Source organism: Mus caroli, chromosome 9 (assembly GCF_900094665.2).
Source record: "Mus caroli chromosome 9, CAROLI_EIJ_v1.1, whole genome shotgun sequence".
Lineage (NCBI taxonomy): Eukaryota > Metazoa > Chordata > Mammalia > Rodentia > Muridae > Mus > Mus caroli.
The window spans coordinates 17,636,150-17,653,317 of record NC_034578.1 but is presented as its reverse complement, the minus strand read 5'-3'; the positions used below and the strand labels follow the sequence as shown (position 1 = coordinate 17,653,317).

Sequence of the window (17,168 nt, the reverse complement as noted above, 5' to 3'; positions counted from 1 at the left end):
TTGGACTCAGTGTCCTGCTGTCCAGCACCATGAGGTTCTAAGGCCCCAGAGGGGGCCTTGTAGACCTTGCGTTTGGTGTCCTGCTTCCTTGCCTTTCTCTCCTTTTTGGGCCCTTTCTTCTCCCCTTTGTGCAATGAAGCCACCTAACTAACAACTTCTACTCCAAGTCAGTCTGACAACCGCCTGGCCCTGTTTTGTTCCTTCAAGGGCAAACATGAGCCCCATGAAGATAGGGATTATTCTGCTACCTCCTGTGTCCCCAGTATACATGCTAGGGACAAACTCAGAGGCGGTAACAGTATCCATCCAGTCAGCAACTCTATGGTGATGAAATGACAGTGGGAATCATCTGGACAGAGTCTTCACTGTACCTTCTGTGGCTCTCATGAGGCCCTGCACTTATAGCCAGAGGAATGAAGGCGAAGGCCCAGACCTCTGCCTCCCAAATCCATGTGGCTCTTCCTTCAGCTCCACTTCTAAGCCAAACCATGAAGTATCTATGTATAATCCTGGGGTGAACAGCCCAGCACTCACCACACCCAGCACACAAGGGATCAACAGCAAGAAAGCTAGTGTGTACCATAAGCCTCCGCATTCGCTCCTTCTCAATGCGCTCATTTTCTTTCTTCTGCTCCCGCTCAGTGTTGGCATGGTAGGTGGCCACAGCCTTGGTGAGTTTCTGGAGTTTGCCTGTGACTGATCTGTGATACTCCCTGAAGTCCTTGGCATGCTGCAGAATGCTGTTGAGGTACTCCTGCAGAGAGACAGTGTTGAGGGCTGTGAGGCAAAACTGTACCCATAGCTTGTTTAAAGGCAAAGGAGCACTTCCCTAGTATATATAGAGCTCTGGTCCCATCAGTAGTGCCTCCCGGGACTTGGAAGGTAAGAGGCAGGATGATCACTCAGTTCCAAGACATCATGAGCTAAGTAAGTGAGAATCTGCCTCAAGAAAGCAGAGACGTTATGGTGTGTCCCAAATAATGGTACAGTGACAACATTTGTAGGAAACTGGGAAATACTGCACAGATGAATCATAGATCAATGAAACGGAAGGCAGTTAACTTTTACCTACGGAGTCATCCTAACTGCTCCGGTATTTAACATCTCATTAATATATACACACACAAAGAAAATGAAATGACAACTACCAAAATGTTAGCCATGATTAACACTGAGCATTGACTTTTTGTATTTTCTTATGTGTGGAACTAGAAATTGAACCTATGACCGTATGGTATGAGATGGGCAAGTATTCTATCAATGAACTACATCTTGGGCTCAGACTCCCCTTAAACCTATATTTCTGCCTTAGTCTCTGAATAACTACACTACATCTGGAATCAACAATCATGGTTTTTAAAATGTATATACTATAAATGAGCAACCAAGCCCAGCACAGTGCTACCTGTAATCCTATCCTGCAGGAAGCTAAGGTACAAGGATTACTGAGTCTGGGGCCAGTCTGGGTTATACAGAGAATACCACAACAGTCAAGGATACTTAGCAAGACTCTGTTTCAGAAAAAGACAAAACAAAACAAAAACAAACAAACAAAACCAAGGCTGGAAGGTGCCTGAGTGGTTAAGAGCATTTTTTGCTCTTGCAGAGAACATGGCTACAATTCCCAGCTCTACATAGTCACTGACTGCCATCTTTAATTCCAATCCCAGGGAATATGATGCTGTTCTCTTCCAACCTCCTGGGGTACCACACATTCATGTGATGTGCAAGTAAAAAAAAAAAAATGCGTAACTCTAAACAAATCTTAACAAAAATAAACAAAAAAAAACCCAAATGTATAGCAGACTGATTCATTAACAAGCCTATCTGACAACAGACTTTTATTTCCTTGATGGACTTTGTAAAAATCGTAGTCTCTTATGGTTTCTTTCTCCTTGCTCAGAGCAAAAGCCCAAACATTCCCTGTGGTTCACTTGCCAGCTACCCCATCCTCGTTTCTAGATGAAACATAGGGCATGTTCCAGCTCCAGGGCCACTGCCCCTCCTCAGCATGGCACCCTTGCTCAAGTCTTCCTGCTCTGCCTCCCCATGGAAACCTCACTGAGCCCCTCCTGTCTGAGGTGGCTCCTTCTCCCACCTCTTGAGCCTGCCTGGTATGATCACTGCTCTTCTTCTCTTACCGTCTGTGTACTGGCACACTGCTGTGCCCAGAAAACTCTGCTTAAGCCACAGCAGACTCAGCAGAGCACACCCCGCAAGGCCAACGCACCTGGTGCTTCTGGCGGCGCTTGCGCTCCTGTTCAATCTTCTGCTGCTTCTCCAGCTTCTCAGTGATGCGGGCCTCCCGCAGTGACTGACGTTTGCTGCGCTTGTAGGCCTTGGCATTGAGGGCTGTCTCTAGGGCCGTGTCTCTTCGCATGCACACCACCACCTCCTGGCGCAGCTTTAGGGTGGAGAGTAAGACACTGGCATTAGGCAGGATGGGCACAGATGCTCACAAAAGATGACCACATGCTGGGCAGATGATCCTACAACAAACTGCCTGGAATGTACAGGACACTTGGGAGGCAGCAGGTCGGGGGAGCAGAGAACAGAACATCAGAGAGCAGGACTTTTACACACCCACACGTTCAGTTCTTGAGGGGATGCATAAAGCACAGTACCCTCAGGAAGAGATTCACCAGGCCCCCAGCCTTTCAGCTGCCAACTGGAACCTCAGGAGCCAATACCCATGAATGCACAGGCTATGCAAGGCCAAGTCTTGCCACAGCATGGGCCATGACAGTGAACTAAGTCTCCTGAGTCCTGACTGGCCCAACCATGCAGGCATCCCAGATAACATCCTCAAAGCACTCTTGGACCCCAGCATCCCCATTGACACAAAGGCCTGGCCCACAGACCCACCTGCCTCTGGAAGTTCAGCAACCTAAGGGCCTTGAGTTCGATGGTTGCTTTGGTTCGAAGGTCCCCAGCCAGGGACCCAGGGAGATTTTCAAGTTCCTGAATTCTGTGTGCGATTCGAGCCTGAAGCCTGGGCAGAGATCGGGAAAGAAAGGTGATGAGAACTATTTGTCTACAAGAAGTCACCTGGTTCCTATCTTTAAAGCTAGAGTTTATAAAGAATCTATCCCTGAAAGGAGGCAGACCCAGCACAGCTGTAAGAGGGGATTCTTCAAAAAAGGACTCCAGACACCATACAGAAGAGAGGCAAGCAGCCTCAGAGTGCTCTTGGGAACAGGCCTGCTGGGACCACAGCAAGCCCAAGACTTGACAACTGCCCCTGTTAGCTTTTACTGTCAAGATGACACTACCCTGAGTCATCTGGAAAGAGGGAACCTCAGCTGCAAAACTGCCTTGATCAGATGACCAGCCCACTGTGCAAGCATGAAAAAAAATTTTTTTGAGACAGGATTTCTCTGTGTAGCCCTGGCTGTCCTGGAACTTGCTTAGAAGACCAGGCTGGCCTCAAACTCATGAAGATTCACCTGCCTCTGCTTCCTGAGAACTGGGATCAAAGGCATATGCCACCATGCCCTGCCCTAGCAGCGTGATTCTTAGGAAGGTAGGTCTGAACTATCTAAGAAAGCTGGCTGAGCATGAGCTGGACAACAAGACAGTAAGCAGTGTGCTTCCAGTGTCTGCTTCAGTCCTGACTGAGTTACTTCCCGCAGTAATGGACTGTTACCTGGAAATCTATGGCGAAGTAAACCCTTTCCTCTCTAAGTTACTTTGCTGTTTTATCACAGTAATAGAAAAGCAAACTAAAACAGTGACTTAGCTAGAATCTAATCCCATATGGGCAATGAGAGTTGGCCTGTGGCATTAGGAAGCCCAGCCTCAGCATGAGAAACAGGGCTGTGGAAATCTGCAAAGTCCATGGGCATCAATGTTTGGTCTACAGGTTAATCCTCCCAGTAACCCTATGTGGAAAAAATTCCCTACTCTTCTCTTCTTATAGTTATTGATCAAACACCTAATGTGTGCCAAGGCAGTTTCTCATATGGAGTCTTCGCAATGAATAGGCCAAAAAAGTTGCCTGTTCTCTTGTGGCTCACAGTCCCATTAGGCAGGGCAAAGCAGCAATGCCAAAGCACAAGTGCAAGGCAGAAAGGGAGTGGGGCCAGGCACCACAGAGGTGGCCATCACCTCACTTGGTGGCCAGAAGACATGCTGCAGCATTCCCTTGTACCTGGCAATCAACACTGGCAGTGTAGCACTAGGGTGCTCACCTGTACTCCCGCTCCTGTAGGATCTCCACAGGGTCGAGGCCTCGGGGCTTCTGGATGGGGGTGATTCGGCTCTGCTTCTGGTGCAGTGGCACCAATGGAGCAGGCTGGGCTGGCTGCCCTGGGGACTGTGTTTGTGGTGGCATTACAGGTGAGGCAGCAGGCGGGACAGCAGGAGGTGCAGGTGAAGGGCGGCCTGTTGGTTGCGGGGGAATCAGCTTCTGTGGGGTGCTTGTGGGGGCAGCAGCATTGGCCATGGGTCCTGGAGAGGCAAGAGGAGTGTGCTGCTTGACCTCTGAACCCCAGGACTGCCCTTCCAGCCACCTCTCACCTAGGCCAGAACCTACACACTCCTACACTCCAGCTCACCTCTCCCATAGCTCCAACTTAACCACCCAGTGTTTGCTTTCTCTGTGCCTGGCTTCACAGCGACAGCGGACCTGTCTTTCCTCTACAGAAGCTCACCCCTCCCCTTTAGCAGCTTCATCTCTGCCATTTCAATTACCCTTGGTCAATGGCAGTCTAAAAATATTGAAGGAAAAATTACAGGTACTGCTGGAATTTTTAACTGCTTCCTCACAGCAGCTCCGTGCACACTGTCTTGGCCAATGTGTTTTATCATTAGTTCTTGTTACTCTGTTTGATAAACAGTGTGTATAAAGAAAACAAAATGGGATACATAGGGTTTGCTGCCTTCTGCATGTCAGGTATCTACTGAGGGTCTTGGGTAGCTTCCCTCTCAGATGGAGAGAATGACTCTAGTTTACATCCAAACAAACCAGATTTCAATACACAATGATCCACCTCAGACCCCAAGAAGACAGTCAAGGACCACTGTTCCAACCCAAATGAAGACCTTGAAATATCCAACTAAACTTTCCAGAGTTACCTCTGAAAGGACAAGACCAAGACAACACGCAGTTAGCAAAGTTGGCAAAGTTGGCAGGATACTGAACTATTTTGTCCTCTATCTATCTCCACTGGGGGTGTTCTCTAGAGAAAAGGATATCATACTGGACACCCCCTCCCCCAAGCTCAGAAGCCCCTTATTCTGAGTAAGCTTGTCTGTGGTCACAGCTATAACCAGTTATCTCGTTGAGCCCCTAGTAGACACATCCCCTGCAGGAGACTGCAGAACAATCCCTACACACAAGACAAGGAAGATAAGAAGTACCCTACAAACCCCAGTTGAACCCCTAGAGAGGTCCACAGAAAACAAGGTTTCTGGGGTGAAAACTGTAGCCTAATATCTGGAATCCTGCAAAGCTCAGGTTTATGACAAGAGGTAAGGCATGTCACCAACAGAAAAGAAACTTACCTTCAGGCCATGGTTTGGGAGGCCCTCCAGGCGGCTGACCAGGCATCCCGGGGGGCACACCTGAGGGTCCTGGGGGAGGCATGTTGGGCCCTCCCATACCTACATTGAAGGAAAGTAAGCACCATAAATGCAACTGTGTTCAAGCCTGCTGGCCTATGCTCATATCAGCTCAGGGAGCATACCCACCCACCACAGTAAGAGATGGATAACTGGCATTTATCTAGACTAACCCCAACCATCACCGCATTCCTAGGTACCACTAGCTGGGAGTCAGGGTTGCCTGTCATTATCATCCACATTGAGCATTCTCCCCACTCCAGGGGCAGGGATGCAGGTCTTACCATGGGGTCTACTGTAATTTGGAGGGGCTGGTCCTGGGCCAGGGCCAGGGCCAGGGCCAGGGCCGGGTCCGGGTCCTGTGGCGGACACTGAGGGTGGAGGTAGTGTTGGCATCTGCTGCTGCATTCCAGGCATCGGCCGCTTGCCTTGCACGGCCATCTGCAGGTGGTCGGGCAATGGCTGGCCCCTGGCCAACATCTTGTAGGCCATTATCTGAGCTCTGAGTTGATGCAGCTGGTTCTGGTTAAATGGGGTTGGGCCTCTGTTTTGCTGTCCCAAGGCCTGGGGATCAGAACCATCTAGTGGGGCCCCTCCTGGCCCAGAGGACATCTGGGGGCCTGAAGATGGGCCACTGGCTGGGACAGGACTGGAAGCATGTTCAGAGCCGCCGAGGGGTGAGGGGTAACCTGCAGGGAAAGACTAGTTCAGTGGTCACTCAGCAGCAGCATCTACGACTGCTAGATCACATCCACCCCACCTGGCATCCCCGGAGAGGTAACTGGGCAACATCATTCTCCTGAGTCAAACAAGAAGCACCCAGAGGGAGGCAGCTGAGTCACAGCCGCAGCCCAGCAGCTAATGTGGTCATGAGTTTGGGTACATTTCAGTGGGATACAGATAATCAATGCAAAAGTTGAAAACTGCAAACCAGGCTCCATCAAGCCCGCTCTCTGGCTTCTCCATTGTTATTCCTGTGAACCCCAGGACCCAGTGACTTACTTACTGACCCTGGTGACAGGGAGGATTCAACAAGTCATCTACAATATCAATCATCCCCATGTAGAAAAGCCAACTTGCCTAAAACAAACAGTGTCCTAAGGCACAACTGGAATTGCTTGCCTCCAGGCTCTACCATGCTAAGCTCTGTCCCACCTGTTCAGTATTTGAGGCTGCTCCAAGGAAAGAAGACTGACTATCAGAGCACACGCCACACCTCACAGGGAGGCGCCCCACAGCCCAGATGTACTACCTGCCCTTGAAATCTGCAGAGGAAAGCAGGCACATGAACATGAAACAAAATAATGACCCAGACTGTACCTTGAGAATGCTGGTCCATTGGACTAGGTGGAGGTGCCATGCCTGTGTGGGCCCCCGACCGCATGCCCATCCCTTTCATCTGGTTGTATCGTGGGTCATCAGGCATGCCCTTCTCGTGCATGGACTCCATAGGCTGTGAGATGTACAAGGACACAGGTCAGCCAAGGACAGCAAGAGGCGGCTGGGAAGCTCAGGAAGAAGCAGAGCTGAGAAAGACAACCACACAAAGGGTGCAGAGGGCTACTAGCTCTGAGCACCCTCACCACACCTGGGTGTCAGGCAGACACAAAGTCAAGCTACGGGAAAAGCGGATCACTTAGACAGTGAAGACGTGGAGCTGTCTTTCAAGCCAGTGAGGACCACAAAGAAAGATGTCCTGGTCCCTTGCACTTTATGCCAAGGAGACTCGCTGCAAACCTAGGGCTGAAGCCCTCACCCTTGGAGCCCATAAATCAAGCAGACATGTAAAAAGGTCTGCTGCATATAAAGACTGGACAAGAGTGAGATGTCCCCACTGTCCTCAAGGCCTCAGCTGCTGCCAGGTTAGGAAAGGCTATCACACAACGGTCCCACCACTGAGACAGGACAATGTTAGCAGGATGCTGGCATGTGGAGGGAAGGTGACACATGGCACCGTTGGGAGTAGCTATGCCTCCCAGGGCAATAACTAGAGTGGCTGTTGAGAGAAATTGCCTCAGACCCTTCTGTGAACTAAGACTGGTTATCGAGCATTCTGCTTTGCAAAAACTCACAGGCCAGCATGTGATGAAGCAGAGTGATACCAAAGCCACACTCGGTATAGCTGTAACACAGGAAGCTGAGACAGGGATATGGGGTCAGCTTCCTGTGGGGCCACCGCTTTGTGCAGGCTGAGGTGTTGTCAGCCAGGACTCCAATACACAGATTTCTAGATACATGGTAGGTGTCCAACGGGCACCTGTCAGAGGCAGTAGAAAGTGTGAGCAACGCTAGGAGATGCAGCTTACCGGACATTGAGGGCCCTGTAAACCACACATGGGACCCAGAGCTTCCTTCACAGGGGAAAGAGTAAGATAAGTACTCTACTAAGATGACACAACCGTCCAGAACTGGGGAGCCAGATGGAGATGTCTGGAAGCAGAGTACAAGGACAAGCCAGGCCGAGGAATGAGACAGGCATGTGGGGGCCTTCCTCATTTGTGGATAGGGAACCCAACCTATACTTGGAAGCCTGCAGGGGTAGGAAGCAAACACAGGACAACCCTGCAGGGAAGAGGAGCAACTGGCAATGCCACTATGGTGAACCCTCCTGCAGCCTCCAATGTCTTCTTACACCCCAGCCTCTGTGGGTCACCCCAGACAAATGCTGACATTATACTCTGCCAGTCCTAAGAGGAACACCAAGGCCTAAGGACAGGATTGCTGCTTGGCAGCCTTGCTTGCAAAAGCAATGCTGACACATTTACCAAAGGAAGATGGCAGTCTGGGGCACACGCTCAGAAGCAGACTCAATACTCCCCACTGCTTCAAGTATGAAGGCCAACAGTGCAGCCAGAGGATCGTCCTTAGAGGACTCTGGGAATTCCTTATAACAAAAGAAAGCACAGGGAGAATGGGAAATGTACAGTGAAATGGCTGCTCAGCCTCCGGGCTCAGGACAACAGCCTGATTCCTTTGTTCAAAGAAGCACACCTTAGGGTAGGACCCTGAACTAAGCCAAGTCACCTCCACAGACCTCTCTCCTCTAATGTCCGGAGGCTCTGGCAGCTTTGTATGAGACACCAAGGCAAGTCTCAGGAACTAAGTACAGGACTGAGATCACAGGATGCCTACCTTGTGCATCTGATGCATGTTGTCCTGGGGGTACCCTCCAGGCCCCTGGGTGGGCATGGGATGTCCTGCTGAAGGAGGTCCTGGGCTTGGCCCCATCATGCTGTGGGCAGAACCTGGTGAGGGGCCAGGGCTTGGACCCAGCATTGCACCAGGTGAAGGACCAGGGCCTGGGGAAGGACCAGGCCGAGGAGTCCCACCCAAGGGTGGGTCTGGAGTAGACATCTTTACCGGAGCTACAGGCACTGGTCTCCTGTTGGAAAGAAATTCTGGTCATCCTAGAATCTGGGACATGGGTTCAGTTATGTCAAGAACAGCAAAGAAGGGCCCAAAGGTCAGTCAGTTTCACCCAGACCACTGTGCCCCATCTTGTAGGCCTGATACCAAACCTTATTCCAAACCTTTCTTTTATTCTTTTTTGGGAAGAACAATGTTATCTCAAGAAAAGAAATCAGCTCAGAAAGCAGGGAATGATGGTGCATGTCCATGACCCCAGAAATAGGGAGGCAGAGGATCTCTTAATTTGCATTCATCCTGGTCTATATACTAGTTCCAGGCCAGCCAGGACTGCATAGGGAGATCCTGTCTCACTCCCCACCACTACCACGAAATTACTTCTGCGTATTGTCCAGCCTTATCTAAGTATCACATGGAAGTTAAAGTGACAGAATGGGGAAACTGACCAATAATCACTCTAGGAAGCTACACTGATGTGGTCAGTGGGACAATGTCCTCCATTACCTCCAAGATCAACTAGGTCCCCAGGAGACTGTGGGGCAACTCTCAAATTATCCTTTAACTGTGGAGTCATCTGTTCTCTTGTTCAAGAAGGTCATGGAGACAGACTTACAGGCAGTCAGACAGACACACAAAAACAATCAGTGAGTGCTAATCAGCGTCCAGTCCACAAAGAAGTAGATCAACATGGAGGGAAAACTTCCAAGCAAAGCCACAGTCAAGGTCTTTAACTTGTCCTTATAGAGATAAACAACTGGTAAAAGGAAGGCTGGAAAGCCGGGCCACGCCTTTAGTCCCAGCACTTGGGAGGCAGAGGCAGGCAGATTTCTGAGTTCAAGGCCAGCCTGGTCTACAAAGTGAGTTCAAGGACAGCCAGGGCTACACAAAGAAACCCTGTCTCAAAAAACTAAAAAACAAACAAAAAAAAAACAACAACAAAAGGTATGCTGGAGGAGCCAGAGGTTCTCTCTCCTCAGGGCCCATGACCCTTGAGGAGCAGATCCTAACTGACCTTGTCAGTTAAAGAAACTGAGTCCAGGCATGGTGCCACACGCTTTTAACCCCAGCAGTGGAGGCAGAGGTAGGTGGATCTCTGAGTATAAAACCACCTGATCTACACAGACTTACTTCCAGACCAGCCAGGGTACCATGGTGACCCTGTCTCAAACAACGAACAAAACAACAAGAACAAAAAGAACAACAAAAACAAAAAGGAGGACTGGAGAGATGGCTCAGTGGTTAAGAGCACTGAGTGCTCTTCTAGAGGTTCTGGATTCCCAGCAACCACACGGTGGCTCACAACTATCTGTAATAGAATCTGGTATGTCTGAAAACATCTATAGTGTACTCATATAAATATAATAAATAAATATTTTTAAAAAAACAAAAAAGAATGAGGGCAAGAAGAAACAAAGAAAAAGAAAAATCCTGCCCACATACAAGAATTCAGGCCTTGATTCACTGAAGCACCAACCTACAGCCAAAGAAGACAAGTTAAATGACGGCTAAACAGCTATCAAAGTCCCTGAAAGCCTATCGAGTTCATCACTCTAGAGATCACCTTAGGAAGCACAGAAAAACCAGGAGCCAACGGATGGTAAGGCTTTATGAGCCCATTAAAAGATTCTAATGGGGAGCAGAGAGATTAAGGAAGCAAGGTACCAGAAGTTCAAGGTCAACCTTGACTACATAGTGAACACCAGGTATCTCAAAAACAAGTCTGGTACAGTCGCTCCTACCCTTAATTCTAACACTCCGAAGGCAAACAGGCAGATGTGAGTTCAAAGCGATTGGTCTACATAGAGAGTTTCGGAACAGCCAGGACGACATAAAGTCCTCATCTCACAACTAAACAAGTAAACAAAACAAAACAAAACAAGGAAAGAGAAAGAAAGGAGAGAAAGCTCAATCGATGATCAATTGGATCAGAGTGTACTCTCAGAGGGTGAGGCCATGGACAAGGCTGACACTTTTCCAGGCCATCGTCCTGATCACAATACAAAACGCTGAGGGGCAGGGTGTTAGTCTGACCTTCCTATTTAACAAGGAAAGAGAAAGACCAAGACTCAAACAACATGAAACTACTCCATAAATTCAATAGAAGTCATCTCTTAGCAAAGGACAACAGCCTTTCCAGAGAAGGCCATGACATGAAGATAACGTTAAAATTTGGGGCTGGGAGCAGTTTACTGGTTAAAATACCTGTCATCTAAGCATAGGAACCCAAGTTTTGATCGTCAGTACTCTTGTAAAAGCTAAACACAACAGTGCCCATCTACAACCCTTGCAATAGGAGTAAGAACCTAGGGACCTGACGGCTGGTCAATCTAGCGGATCACACGCTCCAGGTCCATTAAGAGACTCTGCTTCAAATAATAAGGTGAAGAATAACTAAGGAAAACACCAGCCTCACCTCTACATGCACACACAAACATATACACTCGTTCGCACACACAGACAGACTCACACTAAAAGAATAAATAAATGTATTAATATTTAAAAGACAAATTCAGGGCTAGGCATGGTAACACACACCTGAAATTCCATTATTCAGGATACTGGACACAGAGAGCTACAGCAAAAGCCGATCTCAAAAATGAGGGTTAGGGTGAGGGAACTGGCAAAATGATTCGGCAGGTAAAGGCACTTGCTACCAAGCCTAATCTGAATTCAAATTCCAGGATCCACACGGTAAAAGAAGAGAACCCAATTTTATAGTCTGTCTTCTTCCAGATGTGTGCCACAACAATACACAAGCCTGGGGACTAGCACATACTCAAATAAAGGCATTAATGTTGTGTGTGGAGGCCAGAGGATATAATCTTGGGCGTCTCACATTTGAGACAGGGTCTACATACAAAGTATATAAATGCAAAAACACTCACAAAAATAAAAATAGAATATAGAGGGCTGAAGAAATGGCTCAGCAGCTATGAATGTTTGCTGCTCAAGTGGGTGTGGTAGCTCACATCTTTATTCTCAGCACTCAGCTGGCACAGGCAGATGGATCTCTGTGAGCTCAAGATCAGCCTGGTCACCAGGCAATGGTGGCTCACACCTTTAATCCCAGCACTTGGGAGGCAGAGGCAGGTGGATTTCTGAGTTCGAGGCCAGCCTGGTCTACAGAGTGAGTTCCAGGACAGCCAGGGCTACACAGAGAAACCCTGCCTTGAAAAACAAACAACAACAAAAGAAAATGAAAACAACAACAACAATATTCAGCCTGGTCTACATAGAAGGTTCCAGGACAGCCAAAGGTACACAAAAAAAAAAAAAGAAAAAAAAAAAAAAAGAAGAAAAAGCCGGGCGTGGTGGCGCACGCCTTTAATCCCAGCACTTGGGAGGCAGAGGCAGGCGGATTTCTGAGTTCAAGGCCAGCCTGGTCTACAAAGTGAGTTCCAGGACAGCCAGGGCTACACAGAGAAACCCTGTCTTGAAAAACCAAAAAAAAAAAAAAAAAAAAAAAAAAAAAAAAAAAAAAAAAAAAAAAAAAAAAAAAAAAAAAAGAAAGAAGAGAAAAGAAAAGAAAAGTGTAAAAGTGTTTGCTGCTCTTCTCTAAGATCTGAGTTTAGTTCCCAGCACCCACACTGGGAACTTTCTTCTTTTAGTGTGTGTCTGTAATTCCAGCTCTAGAGAATCTGATATCCTCTTGTGACTTCCACTGGCATTCAACTTAAGTGTATACACACACAGACAATGAAAAAGAAAAAAATAAATATATATGTATTTATATATGTATAAACACATACACACACACATTGGGTTTTTTTGTTACACAAATGGGTTTTTTTGTAATTTTTTTATTATATGCAAGTACACTGTAGCTTTCTTCAGACACTCAAGAAGAGGGAGTCAGATCTCGTTATGGATGGTTGTGAGCCACCATGTGGTTGCTGGGATTTGAACTCCGGACCTTCAGAAGAGCAGTCGAGTGCTCTTACCCAGTGAGCCATCAAACCAGCTCCCTGTAATTTTTTTAAGACAAGGTCTTACTATATAGATCAGACCAGCCTGGAATTTCAGAGAGTCACCTGGATTAAAATCATGAGCCATGATACCCATCCTATAGTAGAAAGAAACTAACTCACTCACTCAGGGCCCGGTGTAATTGAGTGGAACAGCACATGAATAGCATACATGAAGTCTTAGGTTTTCCCCAGAACAATAAAAGACCGTCTCTCAAAGGTCAACAGCCAAGATTACCCACTGGCCTCCACATGCACATACATGCCCTTGTGAAAAACCATAAAAAGAACTGTGAGGGCTCATGAGATAGCTCACACATATACATACTACAAACACATGTATATTTAACAACAACAAAAAAAGTTAAACCGTGGGAAAGTCATTTCTTTGTAGCTACTCAGTCCAAAAGCATTATAACTCTGTAGCTTGAGACAGGGTCTGAGGTACAATTCCCTTCCAGCTAAATTACCTTTCCTGATGATAAGAGATACAGAAAGAGAAAAGAGAAATCAAAAGTCATTTGTGATCCCAAACCTTGCCTTCATTTGGTTGAAGAAAACTCTATCTCAGGCAGAGAAATCAGATCAGGGTATGGTGGTGCAGGCCTATCACAGGTCCAAGGGTTGACCACTGGGGTGGGGGAAGGGGTTGGTGGTTCCTCGGGGTGCCGAGGCCAAGAAGCTGCCTAGGCCTCCTGGAGCACCCTTCTCAGCACTTAATAGGCCAGCTTTTCTACAGTTTATTTCTCTATGGCTGATTTTATCAATTAAGTCTTCAAAACGGGAACATGAAACACTGCTAGGCCAGCCAGGGCTACACAGTGAGACTTTCTCTCAAAAACAAACAAAAAACCCCACTGGCTCTACAAGCATGGAGTGCTGAGTTCAACTCCCCAGCACCCATGTACAAAGCTAGGCATGGTTGTGTATGTCTGTAATCCCAGGACTGGGAGACAAAGACAAATCCTTCAGCCAAAACAAGCCTCATTGCCCGGGGGAGACCCCGAGAATAAATAAAGATCAGGAGGTCTCAAGGTTCCCAGCCAATTTGATATTAGCCTGGAAAAACTGTGTTCAAAAAAGAAAAACAAAACAAAAATGTAGTAAAATTTTTCATCTGAAGGGAGGAAGCAGTTTTCTAGATAGCAGATTAAAAGTCCAAACTGTTCCTGGGGCTGGAGAGATGGCTCAGGAGGAAGAGCAGGAGCAGAGGCACAAGGCAGGGAACAACTGTCTCTAACTCCAGGTCTAGACGAGCCAATATCTATCTTCTGGCCTCCACACACAGGTACCAGTAACAAAAGTGGTGCGCAGATACACCATGCAGACAAAACACATTTTTATTTCAAGTCTAAACTGTTTCCATTCAGTTCTTAGGCTAATGAGAAGAAAAAGCAAAGTATGTGGGTGGGAGGCTGGCAGGTAGATCTGATTTCAAGGTCAGCCTGGTCTACAGAGCTAGTTCTAGGATAGTCAGGGCTACACAAAGAAACCCTGTCTCAATTAAAAAAAGAAAACATTCCTGATGACTAGAAGCCTAGGTCAACTAAACAAAACTATAGGTGCCTGCTACCTGAAGAAAGCATTAATCCTATGGGATCCTCCACTTCCCGGGTAGCTAGAGGAGCAAGGTAAGCTGAGTCAAACCTGCAGCAGCACCAGAAACTCTGGTTCATCATCTCCAACAACCCCAAACCCAGTACAAGCCAACTTCTTCTCTGTCAATGAGCTGAAAGCAAGGGCATTTGACTGCTCTAGCCTCTGCTCAACAATACTCCTGAACTGACTTTACTTTGTTTTTTAAGAAATTATCCTATTGTGTAGCCCAGGCTGGAACTCTAGATTCTGCTGCCCTTAACTTCCCATTGACAGAGTTACTCGGGTGTCCCAGCACCCAGGTTAATATCACCCTTTGAGGACCAGACCTGTTATCACAGGCCTTTTTTTTTTTTTTTTTTTTTTTTTTGGTTTTTCGAGACAGGGTTTCTCTGTGTAGCCCTGGCCGTCCTGGCACTCACTTTGTAGACCAGGCTGGCCTTGAACTCAGAAATCCGCCTGCCTCTGCCTCCCGAGTGCTGGGATTAAAGGCGTGCGCCACCACACCCGGCTCCAGTTTATGGTTCTAAAGGACTAAGAGTCCATCATGTCTGTGTGGAAGTATGGCAGCAAGTGGCACGCAGCTGTGAGGTTCTATCCTCAGTCACAAGTAAAAAGAAGAAAAAGTAGAGTAAGGCTATATAGACACTCTTAAATCCCTACCTACCTGAGCTACTTTCTCTAGCAAGGCTGTGTCTCCTACGCCCTCCCAGACAGCACTAACTGGGGCTCAAATACTTGAGGTTATGAGAACCACGACCATTTAAACCACCACATAAAATACAAGAGGTGCTGGGTGTGGTGGCGCATGCCTTTAATCCCAGCACTTGGGAGGCAGAAGCAGGAGGATTTCTGAGTTCGAGGTCAGCCTGGTCTACAGAGTGAGTTCCAGGACAGCCAGGGCTACACAGAGAAACCATCTCGAAAACAAACAAACAAACAAACAAACAAACAAACCGCTCTTGAAGATCACTTGGGGGCTGGAGCTCTTCAAGGAAGCCAGAGTTCAGTTCCCAACGCATACAAACCCTGTTATACAACTCCTGTTCCAGGACCTCTGACACCCTCCTGGCTTCCTTGGGTACCTGCACATGTGACACATGCATACACATACAAATAAAATCGACCTAAAAAGAAAACAGCACTTGCTCCTCTAGCTGCTGCCTCTGAAACATCAGGCTGCAGAAAAGGCAGAAAGTGTGCAGAGCCACCATCAGCCAAGCAGCCTACCTAACACTGGGAAAGAACAAGGGAACTCTGCACAGGGACAGAAAGAGTGCATGGAGGGGCCAGCTGCACTAACAAACAACAGGGGCTGGAAAGGGGTTCAGTGCGCGAAGCTCCTCCTCTGAAAAGCACCATGGCTGAGTGCCAGCACCATGTAAATACTAACTGCTTGTGCCCACCACAGCAAGGGGCTAGAGACTGGTTTCAAAAGCTCAAAATACACGGTAGACAGAAATTAAGGAAGATGTTCATTGCCACCTCTGGGCCACCACACAACACATGGTGCCAAAAAAAAGAAAGAAAGAAAGAAAGAAAGAAAGAAAGAAAGAAAGAAAGAAAGAACGAAAGAAAGAAAAAGCCAGGTGACCGTTGCATGAGCCTAATCCCAGCACTTAGGGAGGTGACAGGAAGACCTTGGGGCTCACAAGCCAACCTAAATGAGAGAATAGGCATACTCTAGGTTCAGTGAGACAAGATAAGGGGCTGGAGAAGATAGCTCAATGACTAAGTACTCTTGCTGTAAATTAAAAAAAAAAGAAAAATAAGTGATATTGTTGTTTGGTCAGAAGTGTCCAGACCCAAAAGATATAAACAAAACTATAAAAATAATGTGAGCAAAGAGCACAAAAATAAATTAAAAAAACAAAAACAAAAACCACTTGCTGCTCTTGCAGAGGACCTGAATTAGATTCCCAGCACCTGTGGGCTACCTGTAACCCTAGCGCCATGGGATCCAATATCCTCTTCTGGCCTCCAGGGCACTTGCATACATAAGCAAAAACTCAATACAGAAAATTTAATTAAGTTAATCACACACACACACACACACACAAAATTAGACTTAGAAATTGTGTATGGAGGGCTGGAGAGATGGCTCAGAAGTTAAGAGCATTGGCTGTTCTTCCAGTGGTCTTGAGTTCAATTCCCAGAAAGTACACAGTGGCTCACAACCATCCATAATGAGATCTGGTGCCCTCTTCTGGCCTGCAGGCATACATGCAGGCAGAACACTGTACATGTAATAAATAAATAAACAAATAAACAAACAAAAGGAAAAAAAATGTGTATAGTGCTGAGTGGTGGTGAAGCATACTTTTAATCTCAGCACAGGCAGAGATAGACCCAGAGACAAACTGAGTTTGTGACCAGCATGTCTACAGAGCTAGTTCTAGGACAGCTAGGGCTACACAAAGAAACTTGGAAACCCTGTCGAAAGAACGGAAGGGAAGGGAAGAAGGGAGGAAGGGAGGGAGGAAATTGTGTATGGTATCTGGGATCTTGCATCCTTTCTATTTTCATTCACTTGAAAACTATTTAATATCTCAGCACTGGCCAGGCGAGGTGGCACACGCCTTTAATCCCAGCACTCGGGAGGCAGAGGCAGGCAAATTTCTGAGTTCGAGGCCAGCCTGGTCTACAGAGTGAGTTCCAGGACAGTCAGGGCTATACAGA

At 47.3% G+C, this 17,168-nt stretch overlaps 1 protein-coding gene across 6 annotated transcripts in view; it reads right to left on the bottom strand.

Annotated features, from left to right (window-relative positions):
• The window catches only part of Smarca4 (SWI/SNF related, matrix associated, actin dependent regulator of chromatin, subfamily a, member 4), a 91,481-nt gene that overhangs the window by 62,852 nt on the left and 11,461 nt on the right, over window positions 1-17,168 (bottom strand). For all 6 annotated transcript variants that reach the window (XM_021172074.2, XM_021172072.2, XM_021172073.2 and 3 more), the window contains exons 2-9: window positions 8,695-8,944; window positions 6,883-7,015; window positions 5,847-6,251; window positions 5,506-5,604; window positions 4,191-4,449; window positions 2,866-2,992; window positions 2,231-2,404; window positions 581-754 (exon numbers count right to left, since the gene is read on the bottom strand). In XM_021172074.2, the coding sequence (XP_021027733.1) occupies window positions 581-754; window positions 2,231-2,404; window positions 2,866-2,992; window positions 4,191-4,449; window positions 5,506-5,604; window positions 5,847-6,251; window positions 6,883-7,015; window positions 8,695-8,916 (1,593 nt within the window). In that variant the 5' untranslated portion in view covers window positions 8,917-8,944. The remainder of the gene's footprint in view (window positions 1-580; window positions 755-2,230; window positions 2,405-2,865; window positions 2,993-4,190; window positions 4,450-5,505; window positions 5,605-5,846; window positions 6,252-6,882; window positions 7,016-8,694; window positions 8,945-17,168) is intronic.